General features: G+C 46.4%; 1 protein-coding gene across 5 annotated transcripts in view; it reads right to left on the bottom strand.

Annotated features, from left to right (window-relative positions):
* Positions 1-22800, bottom strand: part of Tiam2 (TIAM Rac1 associated GEF 2) — a 108381-nt gene that overhangs the window by 23577 nt on the left and 62004 nt on the right. For 3 of the 5 annotated variants that reach the window (XM_036168642.1, XM_036168643.1, XM_036168644.1), the window contains one exon: positions 20519-20622. In XM_036168642.1, the coding sequence (XP_036024535.1) occupies positions 20519-20622 (104 nt within the window). Of the gene's footprint in view, positions 1-7664; positions 8010-14748; positions 15011-20518; positions 20623-22800 lie in introns of those variants that run through there. The other 2 variants (XM_036168645.1, XM_036168646.1) reach the window with 2 other exon arrangements.

Genomic DNA, 22800 nt, shown 5'->3' with positions numbered 1-22800 from the left:
TTTTTATGAAGCTGCTCTTCTGGGCACACAGAATGACATGGTGACCCACAGTTTCTCAAACAGGAGTGGCCAGAGCCATGAGGAAAAACAGGAAGGAGACAAGCACAGGGCTGGGCGGGAAAGCTTGTGGCTCCAACTGGTACCAGAACAGGACAAGGTGAAGCTGGCCCCAGGGAAGGGAGGAAACAGGCAGCCACTTAGAAGTCAGGAAAGGCAACCTGGGGCAACCCGTGGACACCTTCTGAAAAGGTGAAGGAAGCTGAGCTGGAGTTAGGATGCCAAGCAGGACCTCAGTCTCAGGCAGCACAGCCCAGAGGTCAAGGGGGACGGCAGAGTAGCTCCAGGAAAGAGGCACCGCACCTCAGCTGGTTCCGCATGGCTTCCCACCTTGCTCCTGGGACAGGAACAGCCCAGCAGCTCCTGGTAACAGAAGGAATGCCAGGGCAGCTTGTGTCCTCGCTGCCTGCCTTCTGCTCAGTTTCCTTATTTAACAGCAGTCTGGTCCAGACTCGGGAAGGAAGAAGATAAGGTCTCTCTGCCAAGGACCTTTCAGGGGGTAAAGCAGTCTTTCAACACAACCACGCCTTCCTTCCCATGAAACACTGCATTTGAATGTTCCTCTCCTTACAGAAGCTGCATGGGATGGCCAGCCTATCCATGTCTCCTGGCTTGAGACTGTGTTCCTCTACTCCATTTGTTCGTATAAAAAGAGATGACTTCTTGTATATATAGTTGAACCTATGCAGCCAAAGAGCATGTGAGCCAAAATTCTCCTTGACTTCTAGGTGCCAAACACAATGCCCATGTAGGCAAGAGACTCCCATGATCCCACACTGGAACAAGTAATTAAAAGAGGACCACTGGAGAGAGGTCAGCAAATCATGTCCTGTGGGTCGAATCCAGCCTCCTGGCTGTTGTTATAAGGTGTTATTAGAATTCAGCCAAGCGCATTCGTCTCCGCTCTGTGTTACCTACAGCTGCTTTCTTAATACCAAAGAGCTTGAGCAACTCTGATAGCCCCAGACACTCACCAACCTTTTACATGGGCAGTTTCCACTCACCTGTAGAGACACACACAGATAGATATCTAGGTTCTGGAGAGAGGGCTCAGAGGTTAAGAGCACTGACTCTTCTTCCAAAGGACCTGGGTTCAGGTCCCAGGACCCATGGGGCAGCTAACATAACAACCATCTGTAACTCCACTCCTAAGGATCCCATGTCTGCTTCTGGCCCCCATGGGCACAGACACATGCAGCAGATACCCATACACAAAATAAAAATGAACCTGAAAAAAATTTTAATTATTTTGAATTTAAGACTCAAGAATTTATAAAACTTTATCCTTATTTTTTTTTTTCAGTCACTGGAGTCCAAGCTCCTTTTGCTTTGAGATAGGGTGTCATTAGATAGCCCAGGCTAGCCTCCAACTGTCAATCATCCTGCCTCAGCCACCCAAGTGTTGGAATCATAAATGTGCACCACCCCTCACGATAATTACACATTTTTAAAGCCCCTTATGCATTGTTTTTCTAGAGATGACACATGACATCTTAACTCATCTAAACTACAAAGCAGATGTGTCCAACCATTTTGACATTGAGATACAATGTTGTAAACTACAAAGTTCATGCCCAGGAACCATGCAATTGAGGGGCCTGTGTGTGTGTGTGTGTGTGTGTGTGTGTGTGTGTGTGTACGTGCACGCGCACACGCAAGGTTTCTCTGTGTAGTTTGGTGCCTGTCTTGGAACTCACTCTGTAGCCCAGGCTGGCCTCGAACTCACAGAGATCCGCCTGCCTCTGCCTCCCAAGTGCTGGGATTAAAGGTGTGTGTCACTGCTGCTAGCGGGGCTTTTTTCTTTTTTTTGTTTTGTTTTGTTTTGTTTTGTTTTTCAAGACAGGGTTTCTCTGTGTAGCTTTGTGCCTTTCCTGGAACTTGCTTTGGAGACCAGGCTGGCCTTGAATTCACACAGATCTGCCTGGCTTTTTAAATCATAAAAAAAAAGTTCATTTTTTTCAATTCTGTGTTGGGCCATACTCATAACTGGTCTTGGCTGCATGGGGCCCAGGGGTCACAAGTCAAACACACCAACTACAAAATCCTTTATAGAGAATACTTTCAACTATATCCAAAATAAAACAAAACACTGACACAGAATGTTTTTGTGGCTCAACTCCAGGGCTCAGGCAAACAGTGCTGGGTTCTCCTAAGGGTTTTGAGTCTGTCTGCTGAGTGACTTCTAGATGGTGATATGGTTCCTCTTTTTTACATGTGTCTTGTGTCTTTACTTTTCCACCCATGCGCAAGTGCCTTAGTGATTATCTTACACAATTGAATTTCCATTCTACACACATTCCTTAATTAAGCTACTAAGTCAGTGTTTTCCATTTGGGGGGAAATGCATCCTTGAGATGACTTACGTTTCAGGTCGACCCTCTAACTCTCCCATACCCAAGGCTGTAGCTTTCTTTTCATGTTCTTCCGTGTTTTCTCACAGCTTACTTTTCTTCTGATAATCTCACAAATGAGTTTAAATGTATTCTAAGAAACTTATTTAGTGGCTAGTGTTTCCACTTAACACTTCTGTTCTTAGGGTTTCCATGGCGCCTTGGGGTACTCTGAAACCCAGCACTCTATAGCCCAGAGGTTAGGCTCTGCCAGTATCTCACTGAGCAAGCAGCCTTTGAAGGGATAGTCTTTTAAAACAGTCTGAAAATTTACCGGCTGAGGTAAATTTCCTTTTCCTAGTAATGGTTAGACACAAAAGCATGAAAAGATCATCACTGTCATTTATTTGAAGAGAAAATATGCCATTGACACCAACTGTAACCAGTCCTCCACCCCCATCTCAAAGCAATCCTCCTGCCTTGGACTCCTGAGTGCTGGGATTATAGGTATGAGCCACCAGGCCTGTCTTAGTTAGGGCTTTATTGCTGTGAAGAGACACCATGACCATGGCAACTCTTATACAGGAAAACATTTAATTGGGTGGGACTGGCTTACAGTTTCAGAGGGTTAGTCCATTGTCCTCATGGTGGGAAGCATGGCAGCATGCAGGCAGACGTGGTGCTGGAGAAGGAGCCTAGAGTTCTACATCTGGATCCTCAGAAGAGAGAGATCCATTGAGACTGGGTTGAGCTTTTGAAACCTCAAAGCCCACCCCTCAATGGCACACTTCCTCCAATAAGGCCGCAGCTACTCTAACAAGGTCACATGCCCTAATCTTTTCAAATGACGCCCCTCCCTATGAGACTGTGGGGCCATTCTCAATCAGACCACCACAGTGCCGTCTGGGGTTTTGACAAAGCATTTTCAGCTATCAATATTCTAAGCAAATGACATGTAGAAAGAGATGACTAAGAATGTCAATGTAGTCAGGCGGTGGTGGCGCACGCCTTTAACCCCAGCACTCGGGAGGCAGAGCCAGGTGGATCTCTGTGAGTTCGAGGCCAGCCTGGGCTACAGAGTGAGATCCAGGACAGGCACCAAAACTACTCAGAGAAACCCTGTCTCCAAGGGGGAAAAAAAAAAAAAAAAAAAGAATGTCACTGTTAGAGCCTCACACTGGATTGAACAGGTTCTGACCAACCCTGCTCCAACAGCTGGGCCCAGCTACTCAGCCAGACTGCCCATACTGAGTCCAGTCTCCCTGGCTCTGCTTCCCTCAAGAAACTGCTTTGCTGGAGTTATAACCTCCGTGGGTCCCAGCTTGCCTGGCCTAGGAAAATCAATGGTATGGAAGGTCCTGCCCTGCACATCCATCCCTCAGTATTGACAATGCTTTCATGGGCTCAAAGAACAGCAGCTGGAAAACACCTAATTCTGATTCCTGGGTAATATTCCTGGGGCATCTAGGATCAGCTTCTAGATTAACGGTCTCTCAACCTGTGGGCAGGACCCCTCAGGTGGTTGAACGACTGCTGTGGGATGTCTTTCCGCATGCCATGAGTATGTGTTGCTCTGATAGGTTGATAAATGAAGCTGCATTGGCCTATGGCAGGGCAGGATGGAGCCAGGCAGGAAAACCCAAGAGAGACAGTGGGAGGAGAAAGGAGAGGAAGGAGACGCCAGCTGCCGCCAGAAGAAGACAGACATGAAAATACTGCTAAGCCGTGGCCATGTGGCAAGTTACAGATTAATTAAAAAAAAAAAAAAAAAAAGCTAGCAAGAAGCCTGCCTTTGGCCATATAATTGGTAATTAATATTAAGCCTCTGAATGATTATTTTATAAGTGCCCACGGGACCATGGGGGCCAGGTGGGATTGTGGGGCCTGATCAGGACCAGAGAAACCTTCTGACTACAAAGGACTCTTTCATGGAGGGATGGAGAGGTGGGGGATGGGGGAGTGTCAAATATCAGATATCCTGCATGCCAGATATTTACATTATGATTCATAAAAGCAACAAAATGACAGTTATGCAGTAGTAATGCTAGCTGCGTGGTGGTGGTGGCGCACGCCTTTAATCCCAGCACTCGGGAGGCAGAGGCAGGCGGATCTCTGTGAGTTCGAGGCCAGCCTGGGCTACCAAGTGAGTTCCAGGAAAGGCGCAAAGCTACACAGAGAAACCCTGTCTCAAAAAAAAAAAAAAAAAAAAAAAAAGTAGTAATACTAATAATTTTATGGTTGGGGGTCACCACAACATGAGGAGCTGTATTTAGGAAGGTTGAAAACACTGGCTCCCTCTAGCTGACTTGACCTTCAGGTGGAGCATAAACCTTGGGGTTCCAAATCCACACGCATTCCTTTTGTCAGTGGGAGTGGGTATATGCTACAGCGGCATAGACTATTCCAAACTTACGTGCCCTTCTTGGCTCAAACGGGAACCACTCAGCAAGAGTCGTTTTAATTAACATAGCTAGCCACATAGTGGTACCACGTGGAAATCTTATTCTAGAAATACTCAGCAAGCATCACAGCAGAGTCCCTGAGGACACCCCACAGGGCTCAGTCCTCTGGCTGTAGAATGGTGCTATCTTCTCCACCCACAAGGTAGGGGAAGACGATAAAGTAGGAGCACTGTGTGGGGAGTCCCTTTACGAAGACGGTGCCCCTTTGCGGGTGGGTCTTGAGGTTATTCTGGATTCCAATGGATCTTGAGGTTGTTTTGGTTTTGTGTAAATGTGATTTCCCTGGGAGGGAGGACATGTGGGATACACAACACAACAGTGTAACCAGATAGAAGTCAGAGCAATGTATAAAGCAGCAACTGCCGACAGAAACCGTGGATTTGCCATTGGGAGAGCCTCCGCCACAGCCGACATCCAGTTGTGGTGGACACTGGGCTTCTGTGCACTGAGGCCCAGACAGAGGCTGTCTGACAAGTCCTATAAAAAGCATAATGTTTTGTTTTTTCCCCAAGTATATTCCTGTGCCCCCAAGTACATTTTAAGTGGCTCTTTTCACAAAGGCAGTATTGCTCTCTATATTTTAGTGTCGCTATAGACTTCAAGCTATCAACATTATTACTACTCAGATGAAAATACCTGAGTGAGTAGCAGTTAGCACAGTCCTGGACCCACAAGCTTCCCTACCAGAGATTTCAAATGATTTGACAACTACTGAAAAATTCATTCTAGATCTATAAAATAGATTCTTTCACTTATTAAAGTGGAAGAAACCAAAAGGTTGTTTATATAACTTAATTACCAAACAGTTGTACCCAAATTTCTAGCAACATGTTCTGTTGTTGTGTTGTTCATCACACAGACCCAAATTTTACCCATGGTGTTTAAGCACATGCTCACCTCTCTACAATCCTTGCTGGGCAGAATGGTATCATGGGAAATTCTCTTTATAATCTGACAGGAACCATCTCCATGTTGGCTTTCTCAATGACCAACTGCTTGCAATATATTGGCCTGCTAGTTGATGTCCATTATGTCAACTTCTGTCTGCTAAAGGGGGCTGGAATAATAATCTGATAGAGCTGTGGGGCAAACTGGGCTTCCGTGAGAGGACATCTTTATACTCATCCCAGGGCTGGGGACAGCTCAGTTGGTAAAGAGCTTATGTAACAAGCATGAACTCTTGGGTTCAGTCCTGAGTATAACATAAACCCAGCCTGGTGGTGCACACCTGTAATTCCAGCACTCATCTGCAATGCATTCACGAGCTGGAGGTAGGAGGATTACTCTCAGTTACACAGTGAGTTCAAGGCCAGCCTGGGATATATAATACTGTCTCCAAAAAAAAAGTTCATGGCACACACATGGAGATCATATCGGCCATCTTGCTTAAGGCCCCTTGCAATTGATGCCATTTATACACAGGGAGGGGATGGAGTGATTCTTCCACACTGAAGATAGCGGGAAGGCCCTGGCACTCCTGGCTCACATTTCTACTCCACACAACAGCTAATTAAAAGCTTTCCAGTTAGTTGCAGCAGGAGATAAACACCTCTTGTCGCAGCTCCGATCCATCCAGTACATCCACTTTCCAAGAGCATGCTAAAATACACTTCTAGGGACAGCCTTGGGCATGGACCAAGTCAAAATGACAGAAATGCTCATCCATAGGCTAGGGACACAGTAGTTACCACGCTTGACCTGTTCTTAATAATGTTCTTCATAAGAAAGCCAGCCAGCCTGGGGCAGGTCGCCAGGAGCACAGCTCTGGTTTGACGGTATAAGGGGGCCCCTTTGTTGCCTGGCTCTTTTGCAGACCAACTGTGAATTCTTAACGTCTGGGTCATTTGAATGCTGTCATCTATAAGCCTGTGCTTCCGCTTAGAAGGAAAGCCTTTGCAGACAGTCAGCATGTAAAGGGGGTGAGCAAGACTGATTGGAACTGCGTGACTCCCCACCACAGCACCGGCAAGCTATCTATCCCCTTCATATGGCTCCTGGTATAGCACCATGGCTCCTGGTATAGCACCTTCAGCAAATGTGCTGGTTTCCACTGTGTATCCTTTCTCTAGATTCCATGGATCCAGCGTACAGCCCAGTCATTCTAGAAGAGTGGATCGGAGCCAGGAGCCAGGAACCAGGACCAGGGTTTGACTGAAGACCCTGAGCATGCGCGCGTGCGCACACACACACACACACACACACACACACACACACACACACACTTCCAGAGGCCCTGACTTGTGCTAACAGTACATAAAAACCAAGCTTGGAATCTGGTTCCAAAAACAGGCTTAGAAAAGAAAAGCCCTAAGCGGGTAAAACACCACATTGTTATTTGTTTGGCCTGGCTATGTGCTTGGGCTGTTTGCCTCCAGTGAGCACCACCCACAGCCTGATGGCGCTTGACTTGTCATCTCAGTGACACTTGGTTTTTGCTGTGTTCAAGAAATACAACAGCCGCGTGAGGTCACTCACTCCCCACTCCGGACAATCACGTGAGGAGCAGTTCCTGCCGCGCGCGGCGCTGAGATGTCACATCAGCCGTCCTCCACGTCCTGGCGCTGACCACAGAAGCAAAGTGGAGACGAAAATTTTCAACTCTTACTGCCACTAAGTTTCAACAAATACCTCTGTCATCTCAAGCGCCATTTTCTTGGGTTGAAAAGAACATGGGGGCGGGGGGGGGGGGGGGGGGGGAGCGGAAAAGACAAGGATAGACGGACAGACGCGTGTTCAAGAGAAACCAAGTCACAGTAACAACATGGAGACTAAACACTTGCTGGCACCCCAGAGTGAGACAATCTTCAAACCTCACCTTGCGTCGTGGCTGAGTAACCAGTGTTTCTGTCTTGGCAAATCATTGCTGAAAGAACCATGTTGGTGGAGTCCTCGGTCATTAAAAAAGTGGGCAGAGGCCCCGGGCTTGCCCCTGACAGTGGGGACTGCCAGGCCAACGTGGTGGCCGGTCTCCTCTCAGTCCTTGACTCGGTGACAGGACAGACTGGGAAGGGGATGGCTCGCACCCTCCCAAGGCAGCCGTAAGCAGGGGGCAGGACACCTCTAGCCCTGCGGTGTATCGGTGGTTCTTAAGTAGCTCGCTGTGAATTCTCCGGCCGGTACCACCACCAGGCCAGAACCTCTGGGCAAATGGCAGTGATTACTCACTGCCAGGTGGCTTCTGACAACAGCAGAGAAGTTAGGTAGCAGCAGAGAAGTAGAGATTGATAGCGCAGGGGCAGTGAGTCAGAGGAGGAGGGTGCTCTGCAGCTGAATGAGCAATACAAGGGAGAAGTCGGTGGGGACAGGAACCAAGTGGGGTAAAAGGAGAAGCTAAATTTAAAGGTAGAGTGCCTTTGTATGTATACACGTGTGTGTGTGCACATGCGTGTATGAGTGCATGTGGATGTGCATAGGTAATACATGTGTGGAGACCAGAGGTCAATAGGGGATGCCTTTCTTAATCGCTCTCCACTTTTTTTTAGATAGGGCCTCCCACTCCATCTGGAGCTCACCAATTTGGCTAAGATGGCTGCCCGGCTAGCTTCAGGGATCTGCCAACCGCTGCCTCCCCTGCACTGGGATGATTGCATGAGCACATCACCATGCTCAACTGTTTTCATGGGTGCCGGGGACCTGAAGTCAGGTCCTCATGATGCTCAGCAAGCTCTTTTTACCCACTGAGCCGCCTTCCCAGCCCCTGAGGGTACCTTTATGACCCACAGTGCTCTCTTTTCCTCCAATCTTGATAACATAACCTGTATTCTCTGGTCTTGGTGCTACATCAAGAAAAGCGGGAAACGGATTTTTTGAAAACTCAAATACCCACTCTTTGCCCCCAGCAGCCGCCAAAAGGAAAAGCCACACTGTGTGCCCGTGAGTGGGGCTCCTGGGTGGGCTTTCTCCTCAGCCTCTCCTGCCTCAAGCCCTGAGAGATCCTGATGGTGACAGCTGAGTGTACTTAGAGCTGAATGCTAGAGGAAATGACAAAATGACTCAGAACAATTGTGCAGAACTTTTTAAAAAGTACAGGCGGTTGCATCGTGGGACCCAGACATTATTAAAAGGTGATAATGTGTTCTGAGTAATGACAGGAATAAAAGCTGCATTGAAGCGCGCAGGCACCTCCATTCAGTCTGCACAATGGAGTTCCCATTTGACGATCTGCACGTAAGCAAGAATGCTGAAATAAGGCGTCGGGATGAAAATCCAGACCTCTTAACAATACCTAACGCCTGAGCGGGCCTTTGTGGAGTGGCTTTTAATGAACCAACCCCATGAGGCCACATCCTCCCCGCTCTTGGTAAATATTAAAGATTAGATAACATTCAAGGCACCCAAACAGTAGCAAGCCCAAATTAGACCATAACTGTGCTGTTATTTCTTTAGAAGAAAAGAACAAGAAGCAGCCACAGACTGATCCGCTATGGGGGAGTTCAGCATGAGGCTCCACTCACAGCAGCCTGGGGGAGCACCACCACTGGAGCACCCCTGTGCTGGGTGGACGACCACCCCCTCCTAACCCACCAGACAGCCGTTTATCTCAGCAACCAGGCCTATACTTGTTTAGTTGAGGATCAGTATCTCAGATCTTACTCTTTGCAGATTTACAGTGTCCCCAATAATTACAGAAGATAAAAGATTTTGCAATGCCAAAACATCATCATATGATGAAGCCAGTGGTATTCAGTAATGTGCCAGTGCCATACAACCATTAATGGAATATATTCTGGTAGAAACCTAATAATTTATTGGCCAGTGGGGGGGTGGTATTATTATTTAACCCCGTCTGTGTCTTTTGGCACATGAAAATCTTAAGTAAAGCATTAATAGCTAGCTCCACCTGGCCTAGCAGACTAGAAGACAAAAACCAGGGTCAAAATGCCACTGGAAGGCAGGAGAGAAGGCACAGCAGGCAAAATTCTTGCTTTTATTGCATAAGGACTTGAACTCAGCTCCTCAGCACCCAATTTTAAAGCCAGGTGTTGTAAGATGCACCTGTAATGTAAGCCATGAAAACTTAGTGCCAGGAGCGTCCCTGGAGCGTGCTGATCAACCAGTCTAAACGAATAGGTATGTCCCAGCTCAGTAGAGATCCTGTCACAAAAAAATCAGGAGGTAGACAGTCACAGAGGAAGACATCCAAGGTTGACTTCTGGCCTCCACACACATGTGAACATGCACTTTCACACATACTTGCACGTATACATGAACATATACATACACATACACACAGATACGATTAAACAAACATGGTACTTTTCATATCATCAATACTTGATAATAGTTCAAAATGTCAATAATGTAATGTCAGCACCAAGGCTAATGAGTCAAACATGCCAAGTCGGAGTTATAAACTCAGGGATCATTAGAGTCTGTGCATAATGTCATCACACTGTGGATCCCTGCCGCATACCCCAGAATTCTATGCAGTTTTAAATATAAGCATATGAGCAATTTTCTAGAGGTTTCTAGAGCTTTCATCCCATTCTCAAAGATCTACTCTAAACACTTTTCCTAAATAAAGTACCTAACCATCATGACCTTAACAAAACCCACACATCTGAGAGGTTTTAACATCCGTAGACGCTGTGACAGATCACAGATAACCAACGCTGATTCCAATCAGGTCCTTCTGAGGTTTGGTTCTTTTTAATTAGCTCTCCACATTCAGGAAGACAAGAAGCAGCAATGTCAGGCAAAGGACTGCTCTCAATCACACATTCAGGCAGAAGGATGGGCAAGGAGATGTGTGGCTGACACAGACCAATGCACAAGTCTGGTGACTTCAGTCAAGGACAAAGCACTCATCAGTCTAGGACACGGGGCAAAACCCACCCACACTCCTACACCCACGGCAAATCCAGCCCCCCTAAGGCAGCTCTAGAACCTTCAAGTAAAGCTCAGACCAAGAGGGAAGGTTTGACCTGAGAAATCCAAGTTCTGTACTTTCTTCTCTGCCCCAAAGTGAAATGATCTGAGGCCTCCATAACTGTTTACCTCCAGGCAGAGGGGTGTAGAAAGGAAACAAACCCAGATGCAGAGCTGGAGGGCGGCAAGTATGGAGGATGAAGAGGAATGATGCGGGACGTTCACCATCCAGCCCCATCTTGCCTTTCTGCAGGTGAGACCACATGGAAAGCTGGGGACAGGGAGTACACACTGCAGACCCCAGTCCACCACCTAGGTAGACGAGCTACTCTGAATGCAACACTTTGCCTGGTGAGGATAAGCGGATCCCTCTTAGAATCTCATCTCAGACAAGACAGCACAATCATAGCTCCTGCTGTATCAAGGGAGAAGAAGAATGTGTAGCTGCAAACAGATGTGGCCAAGTGACGGGTGCCCTGGTGGAGAAGCATCTCTGCCCAGACAGGGTCAAGTCCTTGGGTGGCTTCAGCTCTGGGGCGTCTCCGAGTCACTTCCCTGTGAATCATCACCCCAGCAGCAAGGGGGCATGTAATTATCCCTTCAGAACTTGGGTGCCTGACAGCGAGTTAATTTCAGAGCCAACGTTCCACCTGACAAGCCCTGCCCCCAGCCCTGCCCTCTGGGGTGACTCACCCTGCCACCCTACAGCGCAGCCTCTTTGTGGCTTCATTTTTGTCCTTCCTCTTCCATTTGGGATTCAGAAGCCAACTTTGAGTAACAACTTATTTTTATTTTCTTCCAGAAACATTAAAAAAATAAAATAAAATAAAAAAAGAATGTAAAGGAAAGTACAGAGAAGACTAGGAAAACAGAAAATACAAAGGACAGAGGGGCATCTGAGGAGTCCAGCCTGTTCACAAAGGGACAAAGGGACCATAGAACCCAAAGATGGATGGAAGGGGAGAAAGGACCGCCATGAATCCTCCCACTGAGCCAGGAGCCATTATCCCCCTCTCTGTGAGAACCATCAAGAACCAGGAAAGGCATAGGGTTCCTGGGCTTTCTAGAGTTCGTGTCTGACATTTCAGGCCTACCTTGTCTGTCAGGTCATATTCAGGCGGCTCTACTGCTAGACAGTGGCATATTCCAATAACATGGCAAACTGCGTGTTTTGTTGCATGCAAATTCACAGCCTCAGGGCCACACACAACCCCAAGTCTCTCTCAGTGAGCGGTCATCATGTCTGAGGCTTCACAGACAGTTGAGTATTTCATCAGATGACACTCAATGTCTGTGCAGCCCAGCCCAGCCTGCTCATAGCTCAGCCCCTGATGATAGCCACTCCCCCATTTCAAGGTTCTTCCATCCTGGCATACAACTGTGGTCAGGGGGAACCCGCCATGGTGACAGGGTTGAGGCCAGCCTCAAGAAGTATGGGGAGGGACATGGGGGGACGGCTTCTTCCCACTTCCTCCCTTCAGACAGGATTCCTTTCCCAGGATGCACACCCCATGCTGCTTTCAGAACAGCTGCTATGGTCATATCTGCACCTCTGGGGTCTTGAGGCCACTCTGTATACACTGCTTGTTCACTTTTGGACCTTCCTTGATGCCCTGAACAGAAAGAGAGAAAGGGTGATATCTCTAATTCTGCAGGCTTTAAATGATCCTCAGCAGGACAGGACCTCTGCATGCCATACCCTGTTGGCCACTTATCAGCCCTGATGACCAAGGGATGATCCAGAAGAGCTGAACACTAAAAGTCTGCAGCTAGGGACATGGGATGGAGGGCAGATATGTAACTACCAAGAGCTCAAACGCTCTTTGAGGCCATCCAACAAACTTTCTTGCCTCCGACAAGCCCAACAAACTTACCATCAAGTCTCTTTTCTGAGGGAGTATAGCATGAAAATGACAGAATGCTGCACTGGAGAGCCAGGTACAAAATCTCTGCAACCTGCTCCTCCACCTCTCATTCGAGAGCACAAATCTGCAGGGCTCTGGCCTCCCTGAATGGCTGGACACTCACAGCCTGGCTTTTGAGGAAGAAAGCAGACCATCCCACAGCTTCTCTACCCAGTCACTTCAGCCAACTCACGACACAACACCTGAGAAAATGTCACTACGTTGATTACTTGTTATCTTTATGAAGACAACAGAGGGGGCTGGAGAGGTGGCTCAGCAGTTAAGAGCACTGGCTGCTCTTCCAAAGGACTCCAGTTCAATTCCCCACACCCATATGAGCAGCTCACAACTGTCTGTAACTCCAGTTCCAGGGGATTCAGTGTGCTCATAGAAACATATATGCAGGCAAAAACACCAATGCAAATGAAATAAAAATAAATAAATCATTTGGAAAGAAGACAACAGAAAGTCAAGTGGACTCAATTCCTAAGGTCCCTGGTGTCTGATTCTTTTTTATCCCAGAGAACAGCTCGGGAGACTTTGACATCTGACATTATCTCAAAGACCAGTGGGCAGCTAGGGTGTTGAAGTCATACACACATATTAATTTCAGTGACATCTCACTAGGACATTCATATATTTGCATGTGAATTCTTATCTGGCATTGAATCTTCCCCAACACCCATCACCACTCTGATGAGACCTGAGTAGAACGTGTACTTGAAGACCTGTCAGGGGAGGCTACTTAATCCCCTCACAGCTGGGTAATTCAGCCCAGGTGACCCATCAGTCCTGGCACAAGAGGACACAAACTCAGCTTTCTAACATAGTCCCTTTTTCTTTTTGGCACACTACTGCCTGAAAGAAAGGGCTGCCTGATGTGACATCATCACGGGAGATGGGTCACTATGGCAGGATGCCGTCCCAGAGTCATTTTTCAGGAACAAAGCATTTTGCCTTGAAGATACCATCTCCCTGCCCATTAAAATACAAATTAGTTCAGATGACTTGCATTTAAAAATAGGTACGTTTAACTTGAAGAAAAGACCATGAATACATCAATCTACTAAGCGCAGCTATGGAGACAGACTACTGTTCATAAATAAATGATGTTTTGTTTAACTTTCTAACAAAACATCTTACAACCCAAAGGTCCTGAGGTAATGCTAGAAACCCGATTGTGTATGCTTAAGGAATGCTGGAACACAAACCACGCTCCCCCAAACCTTTGCTTCTTGGATCTGCAAGCTCTTAAAAGGCAATTCATGTGAAAAACTTAAGAGCTTGAGCAAAATGAGTGGGCAGGAGTCAAATATTAAATACAAGTTATGTTCCCCTGGTTACAGGGAGGCTAGCTGTCAGTGTGTATTCTTTTCTTCTGCCTTGAACACACAATAGGCCAAAACACAACTTTGAAATGATCAGACCCCAAAGAACACAACACACAGTTGCTACCCTGTACATCTCGATTCCCAATGCTCTCTGTTCTATCAACATGACGCCCACAAACTGCAAAAATAATCGCGGCCACAGCTACACTAGGTGATTACATAAAAAACTCCTCTAAAATCTAGACAATTAACTGAAGAGTAAGGGCTACGCCAAAAACTCTGCTCGCCTTGCAGAAAACAGGTTTTCTTTTTTTTTTTTTTTTTTCTTTTTTTCAGGTATGTATTTCACAGCAGTAAGCCCAAGCCCAATACAAGCACGGGCTATGTGCCAACAAAATTGTTCAAGCATAAAATGATTTGCAGCAATCAAATTCTTTTCTCTCACTTTAAAATAGAGTATACAGGGGAAACGTTTTTTGCACAGGTCCTTCTGACATCTATTTCAAACTAACAAAGCTGTTTGAGGGGTCAACTACAAAACGTCGGAATGAGAAAGGCAAGGTTGACAGTACCATAGAGCCAGAATACCAAAGTTCTCTTCTCGCCTATAAATACAGAGTGCCTCAAAATTGCTCTCAGGACCCCTTCCAAACAGACCCAAGCCCTGCCACATGCACAACAACCTTTAGACATTGTTAGAGTCACATCAACTTCCAGTCTTAAAAGAAAACATGCAAACATGCCCTTGTTTAGATCAAGACCTGCACCCAGGAATCCCAAGCCTGCATTTACTTACACGCTTGCACATAAAAAGGAGAGGTTCAAAGGCACCTGTTCCTTCTCAGTGGTGGAGAAGGAAGCAATTTACAGTCCGCTACTGCTGCTGGAGAGCGTGGAAGGCATACATCCCTCCTGCTCTCATCCCCAGGCAATGAAGTGAGGGGGGGAAAAATCCCAAACTGTTCTTGCCTGTCACATCCACAAGGATGTCCTAGCGCCACCAAGCTCTTTCTCGGCTGCCTGGATAAGGTACACCCCCTTCCACTATATTCCTACCCCACACTCTGAGCCTGCCTGCTCTGGAGAAGTATCAGGAGGTCACAGCAGATGTAGGAACAACAGATCCCCCAAGAGCCACATGTCTTTACTGCCAGTCCCCAGTGCTTGAGTGGCTTGTCTGTAGGGGACTGCTTAACACACCTGGAGTACCTCCAAAACAACCCAAAAACTCCTTCAACCCCCTCACCCAAAAAAGAAATGATTTATTCCTTTCAAACTCCTCCCCATCATAATAGCATATGCCAACTGCTAACAATGCTAGAGAGAAAAAAATCCCCTACAGGAGAGGCTGACAGGGTCACACAAAGAGCCGTGACAGTAATGGGCACCCTTAAATAGAGACAAGGCAATCAATTATGAACCATTTGCAGAAATTGTGGGGCTGTCAAAAAGCCTTGGTTACAGCTGTGTTTCATCAAGCCAGGCTTCGTGCGATTTTCAATGGGAATTATTCCTTATTCTTGAGTCTAGAGTACTTGTTAGTAAAATACCCCACATGGCCCAGGTTCAACCAGAATCTAATCTGAAAAGAAGTTAATGACCCCTAAGAAGATCCAGGAAGCAGAGGCAGGTCCTCTCCCTGGAGAGCAACTACCTCCTGCAGGCCTGAGCAGCTGCCAGCTAGAGGGCAATGGGCAGGGGCCCCTGCAAGACTTGCTCCCAGCACAGGAAAGAACTGCATCGCACTGCATCAGCAACTCCCAATTCACTTCTGTGCAAACAGGGAGGAATCCCGGTTATAGATGGACTAGGGAGTCGGTAACTATGCATGCTATGGAAGCTTGAGGATTGAGTTCAGAGTCCCAGAACCTATGTAAAAAACCCAGACCAGGTCTTGGGCATCTTTACCTGCCCCAGGGGTGGAAGTGGCCAGGCAGGCCAATCTCAGAGCTTGCTAGCCAGCTAGTCCAGCCAAAGTTAAGGGAAAGACTCTGTCTTAAATGTTTACAAGTGTTAAAGAACATCTGGACCCACCCCCAATGTTGATCTCGGGCCCACAAATACACACTATAATAATAATAATAATAATAATAATAATAATAATAATAACAACAACAACAATAACAACGGCAACAATAAAAATACCCTGGTCCGTGTGCTGATTTGAAAGAAAACGGCACCCATAGGCCCGTAGGGAGTGGAACTATTAAGGAGGCGTGGCCTTGTTGGAGGAAGTGTGACAATGTGGAGGCAGGCTTTGAGGTCTCCTATGCTCAAGCTATGACCAGTGTGGCTCATAATCTCCTTCTGCTGCCTGTGGATCAAGATGGAGAACTCTCAGCTCCCTCTCCAGCACCATGTCTGCCTGCATGACATCATGCTTCCCCACCATGATGATAATGGACTGAACCTCTGCAACTATAAGCCAGCCCCAATTAACAGTTTCCTTTATAAGAGTTGCTATAATTGTGGTGTCTCTTCACAGCAAGAAAGCCCTAACTAAGACAGTCTGTAATCCTAACTACTCAGCAGCTGAGGCTCATAAGTTCTTAAGTTCAAGTCATCCTAAACAACTTAATAAGACTGTGTCTCAAGATTAAAAAAAATCAAAAAGGCCTGGGAATCTAACCTGCATTAAGGAGTCCAATGCCAGAACAGGGAGGAATATATATACATACATAGATATGAACAATATCTAAATTTGACAATTCCCTGCCCTTTTCATTACATCCATCATGATTATTACTTTTGGTGGTCACTAGTTCACTCTTTCCAAGAAACAAAGACAATGTGAGCAGAATGGCTGTCGGACATCTCCCTGTTCTTCAGTGAACTGCAATCCCCTATTAGATAGAGTCACGCTCATACCTATAAGTAAGTCGCTACTGTTGATTTGGAAGAAAACAGAGGCAAGAACTTCATCTGCTCACTCAGGCTGAGTGTTCCTAGCCCAAAATCCAGCACTCCAGCATGCCAAGAGAAGCAGTGTCCTGCCCCTGCCCTCCGGTGCAAGGTTGTGGTTAAAACACAAGTGAACTGCCAATACCATACAAACTTACTTGTGCATTATGTGGACATGGTGCATATGAAACATGAATGGATGTTGTGTTGACAAATGGGTCCCCCCTCTCCAAGACAGATAGGTCAAGATACTCAACCTGAACCTCTTCTGCTATGTTTTCTGCTCTGTGTTCTTTGGTATGCGTGTGTGTGTGTGTGTGTGTGTGTGTGTGTGTGTGTGTGTGTGTGTAAGAGAGAGAGAGACAGACAGCTTTCTCCCCTCACCATATTTATGTTGTTTTTAAGACAGGGTCTCACTTACGTTGCTGTGGCTATCCTGGAACTCATTATGTAGACAAGGCTGGCCTCCCCATTTTTTACACTGGAAAATAAAGCTCACATCATCCACATTTCTACTCAAACTCCAGCTTTCATTTTCCACTTCCTATGGATGTACCACTGCTCGCTTGTTTTTAGCTTAGCTATGACACACACTGTCAGGGAACAGTTGAAAATGCCCTTACTATAATAATTCTTTTATTTAGTGAATCTTTTTTTTAAATGGTGGTAAAAAAAAAATTAATTTCCTTATTAGGAACTCAAGCAAATTATCACAGAAAGAAAATCATTATTCTCAATAGTGTTGAGTGATCTTCCTCCAAGCACTGTGCCATGCCCATGCCTCGGGGCACCCATATCTCCAACACAGACCCAGTTCTATTAGTGCTTTGAAGAACATGGCTTTAAGAAAATTAAGCCAAAGCCAACAAGGCAAATCAAGTGGATGTTCTGTGATCCTCTGCTCCACACTCAGAGAAGATAGGTATAATACTGACTTTCCTAACACAGTCCAACAGAAAGAGAATGGAACTGTAAAGCCTTTGGAGAAAAAACAAACTGTGTCCTGGCATGAACCTGGACATCCAGGGCCATGGAAGAAAGGCAGAAACTGAAAGTCGGCAGTGACTAGATGGGAGCAGGGCGGGGGAGGGAAGACGGGGAAGAGGCTGAGCTCACAGCAGCCTGAGACTGACTGGCTGTCACCTGATCCATCCCTTCAGTGGATGTCACCAAGCCTGAAGGGTATGCGTGCTACATGCTGCTTACCAAGGGACCAGGTCCTCAGTGTTAGTCTAAACTCAAACAACATGTAGTTTTACCAGAACTGGCCTTTAGAGACTGCCACTGCCTGCATATCCTCTATTCCTATTTTATATTCAATTTTTTTAAAAAAAAAGAACTATACATTGGAATTGTAATCTCAAATTCTAGACTGCACTAAAAGGCTAACTTGATCATGAACAGTCGAAAAAGTTTTAAGGATAGAAAGGAAGACAGAATGTCACTGGGCACGTGGGCAAACTGTAGCCCCGGCACATGGCTGTGAAGCAGGTAAAAGGTGCAGTACTGTGAGCAATGATTGTACCTTCCCTAAAAAAGCCAAACATGGAAGAACTATGATCCAGCAACTCCACTCTCAGCTACATACCCCCAAACCTGAAGCTAAGGATTCGAGCTGATGCGTGGATGCCAATCAGCTACTGCACTATCACTCACAAGGGATGAATGGTAAACAAAATGTGGTGTCTACTTGCAATGGGGTATTACTTGACCTTAAAGAGGAATGAAAATCTGACACATTGTATCACGCAGATGAACAGAGAAGACATCCTGCTAAGTGAAATAAGACCAGAACAAAGCACAGGGTGAGACCTGTGTTGTGATGTTGTCTATTTTTTGTGAGTTTCTTTTTTTAAGAAAGATTATTATATAGCCCAGGCTGGACTCTGACTTGCTATATGGCCGAGGACATCTTTGCACTCCTGGTCCTTCTGTGTTCAACTCCCAAGTGCGAGGATTAAGGTACCCATCATCATGCTGAGTGAGGTTCATATAATTGTTGCTTTTATAGGCAGGGCATAGAATTGGCAACCTGAAGAAGGTATAGACAAGATCAGGGAGTGGAAGAGATAGAAAGTGAATGTTTAACAGGGATAGAGTCAAAAACGTTCTAGAAGCCAAGGGTGGTGACAATGGGACTCACTCCCTGATCACATGTCACCCCACTGAAGTGCACCTACGAAAATGGTTAAAAGGCAAGCTCTGTGTGTGTGTGTGTGTGTGTGTGTGTGTGTGTGTGTGTGTTGCTTATATGTGTTTGCTTGTATGTATGTCTGGGAACCATGAGAGTGCCAGGTACCCACATATGATTGAAAGAGGGTGTTGGATGGCCAAGAACTGTAATTACAGATAGTAACTGTCATGTGGGTGATGGGAATTGAACCCAGGTCCTCTTGAAGAACAGTTGATGCTTTTAATTGCTTGGCCATCCCTCCAGGGCCTTGTTATGTATATTTTACTATAACTAAACATTGGTATAAACAACATTTCAAAAAATAATAATTTAGCTTTTTTTTTTTTTTTTTTAAAGTTAGGGACAGGGACGGGCTAGTAACTGAACACAACCTAAGCTTGAACCAAGCTTAGGACTTCCTGGGGTAGGAATGACCCTGTCTCCCTTGCTCTTTGGTGTGCCAGAAGCCAGGCTGAAAGTAAATGGTCCCTGGAAGTCCTCAATTCAAAGGAATAAAAATGACAGAGTGGATAAAATGCTTGTCATGCAAGCATGGGGGCCTCAGTTCAATCCCCAGAAACCACATAAAAGCCAAGGGGGGGCAGTACCCTTCTGGAACCCCAACACTAGGAAGGTCCCGGGGGCTCACTGGCCAACCAGCCTATCTGGAATTCAACAGGTTCAGTGAGCCTCTGCTCAGAAAATACAGACACTGACAAAGACACTTCACATCAACCTCCGGCCTCCACACACATGAGCATGCATGGGCAAGTGTACTCATACATGGGCATACATCACACGCATGCGCGCACACACACTAACATATACATATGAGCACACATAGGCAAGTGTACATACACATGGGCATACATCATACACACACACACACACACACACACACACATGAGCATGCATGGGCAAGTGTACTCATACATGGACATACATCACACACATTCACTCACACACAGTTGCACACACACATGAGCACGCATGGGCAAGTATACTCATACATGGACACACATCACACACATACACATTCACTCACATTCACACACACACACACACACACACACACACACACACACACATTTTTTTAATGGAGAAACAAATAGGTTGGTGAAACATTACCAGTAATCCCAGTGCTTGGAAATAGAGGCAAGAGAATCATTATGAATTTGATGCCTACCTGGGTGGCACAGTTAGTTCCAGACCAGCTCAGACTAGAAAGTGAGATTATGTCTCAAAACAGCAAATAAATAAAATAAGATAACCCACACACATACACCAAAACAGCAGCAACAAATCAAAAAGCACATGCACATACTCACACAGGGATTTCAGTTTTAGAAGGACAAATGAAAGGGTTTGCATCAGCTAGTGGACCCAAGAATAGGAAAATCCCATCTTTTACATCCCCAACCTCAGGCACCAGTGGGAACCGGCCCTTGCCTGCCTGGCTCCTGGCTTGTGACTTGGTAAGCCAGCGTCTTACCCGAAATGTCTGCTCCGTCTTCTCCCTGTGGGGCACCTGATCCAGAGTACCATCTGTCTGACTCCTTTTCAGGCCTGTTGTGATGTCAGGGACATTGCTGAAATCTGCAGGGGGAGAAAATGACGAAAGACACATGGTCATTCCCAGGGAGCCAACCTTTAGAGAAAGAGCAATAGGCAAGAGAAGGAAACACCAACAACTCAGAGTAGCGGCCCTTACAGACACCAGAGTTCCCATACGCACACAGCTGGAGCCTGGGGGAAGACCTAGGCCCTTGCTGGCTGTCCAAGCAGCATTTTCAGGCCCTTCTGAAGAAAGAGAACAACAGAATAATGGCTCGTCCCTTGCCACCTTTCCTGTTGTGGTACAAACTGTTTCGCTAGGCTCTACTCTCAAATGGCGCATTTGGACCAGAAATCCAGCAGCAATGACCTTTGTTGGTAGTTCCCTATTTTTGGCTAAGAGGAGGCAACATTGCCAGGGATATCTTGGAAAACCAATGACGTGATACCACAGACACCGACAAGTCACAACTTGTTCACTTGCGAGTGTGACTCCATTTCTGGCATCAACCACGGCTTCATCCTGAGAGCAAACCCTTGTCAATCTCCTTTCATTAGTGGTGAGTCTTAAAGCCTACACTTACCCACACACACCACCTTCAACAGTTCTCTCCACTCAATTTCAAGTTAACGAAAGTCAAGAGGGATGGAAAGACCCGCCTCTACACAGAAACAACGCGGGGTTTTCTTCCAAGACTGGTATTTGATAGACTGCCCCCCCTCCATGCCTCCCTCCTGCCCCCACCGCTTCAGCTAGGAAAAACCAGATGGTTTCCAATCCCAGGCATCTACACCAAGTAGTGAGCCCATCTGAGTAGGCTGAGCACAAAAATAAATGAGGTGACAATGGGACTGTTAGACACAACCAGGATGGAAAGCCACTGGAAGATCTGGAGACGCCAAGAGTTGGGTGGTGGAGAGGGACGCAAGTACTCAAATCCCACTGAAGATGGAGGGGAGGGTCTCCAGAACATAGCCCAATGGTCCACAGAAATCTGCAATTTCATCTTCTCTTTCCCTCTTCCCACATCCATCCCACCTTACATGGACACTAAGTCTCACTCTAGACAATTGCCTAGGTGAAGTGGTGCCCATCACAAAGGTAGGAACGGCCCCTGGGCAAGTTCCATATAGCAATGAAGGCAAGTATGTCTGGGATTGCCTATCCCAGACCCCTATCACCACATGAAGCAACCCCTCACTAGCAGGTCCACTGCATGATAAATGAGACACTCAACAAAAATGTTCAACTTCAGTTCCTCCACTATGGTGGCCTTACTCTGATGTGTGCTCACCTGTGTATAAGGGAGAGCAAGCAACTTTATCATGAACACAAGGTAAGTCTCCCTATTCCCATGGACACAGCAACACAACAGTGCATCACTCCACCCGTCCATCCATCATCCATCCAATATCTGCGTTTGGTGCACCAGCTATTTCCCAGGAGACCATGAGAGGTGCTAGAGATGCAAAGATATGTCAGAGAGTCTCGGGTCTGCTGATGGGAAGAGGTGAGTGGTGAGGGATGGAGGCAAGGGCTTGAGTTTAAAAGAACACACAGGGCTGAGTGGGACTCAAGAGGAAAACTCACTCTCCCTGGCCATTAAAGGGTTTCATGAAAAGGAGGCACTTGACAGAGGCTATAAACCTGAGGGATGTTTATTTGTCTTAAATATGTATGCAGTAAGGTAGGGCAGGCAACAAGGGGATTCTACAAGTGGGAAGCAGCTAAGAAAAGCCAAATGGTATGAAGAGTTGAAGTGAATCAGGGAACATGGGGAGTGTGTATACGGAGAGCAGAGAGCAGCGCCTGAGATGCAGGAATGTGAGGAAGGTAAGGCCTGGACAGCAAAGTCAGTCAGAAGGAGATGACTTAGAAGGACCCAGACATTTGCAAAATAGAGTAACAGCAAATTTTAAAAAAAATGTAAATTAAAAAATGCCCGGAGAAATGACAGAGCGTTTGAAGAGGTAAATCCCATACAGTCCTTCCCTCTATAAAGTGTGACAAGATTCAGAAAGTGAAGGCATCCAAGAAGATGCTGGATTTGGTGTCTTAGGTGGCTAAGTTGATGACCCTAGAAAGGAAATGTCAAGCTTAGTTTCAGCAACGCTAAGATACAACTGGATCTTCCAGCAGAAGGTGATCAGTGGTCAGGGCAACAAGGTCTTCACAGATGAGGGCCTGGATGTCACTGACATCCTGGTAAAGTCATGCAA

Source organism: Onychomys torridus, chromosome 19 (assembly GCF_903995425.1).
Source record: "Onychomys torridus chromosome 19, mOncTor1.1, whole genome shotgun sequence".
NCBI lineage: Eukaryota > Metazoa > Chordata > Mammalia > Rodentia > Cricetidae > Onychomys > Onychomys torridus.
The sequence above is the reverse complement of the archived record's forward strand: the minus strand, read 5'-3'. Positions and strand labels throughout refer to the sequence as shown.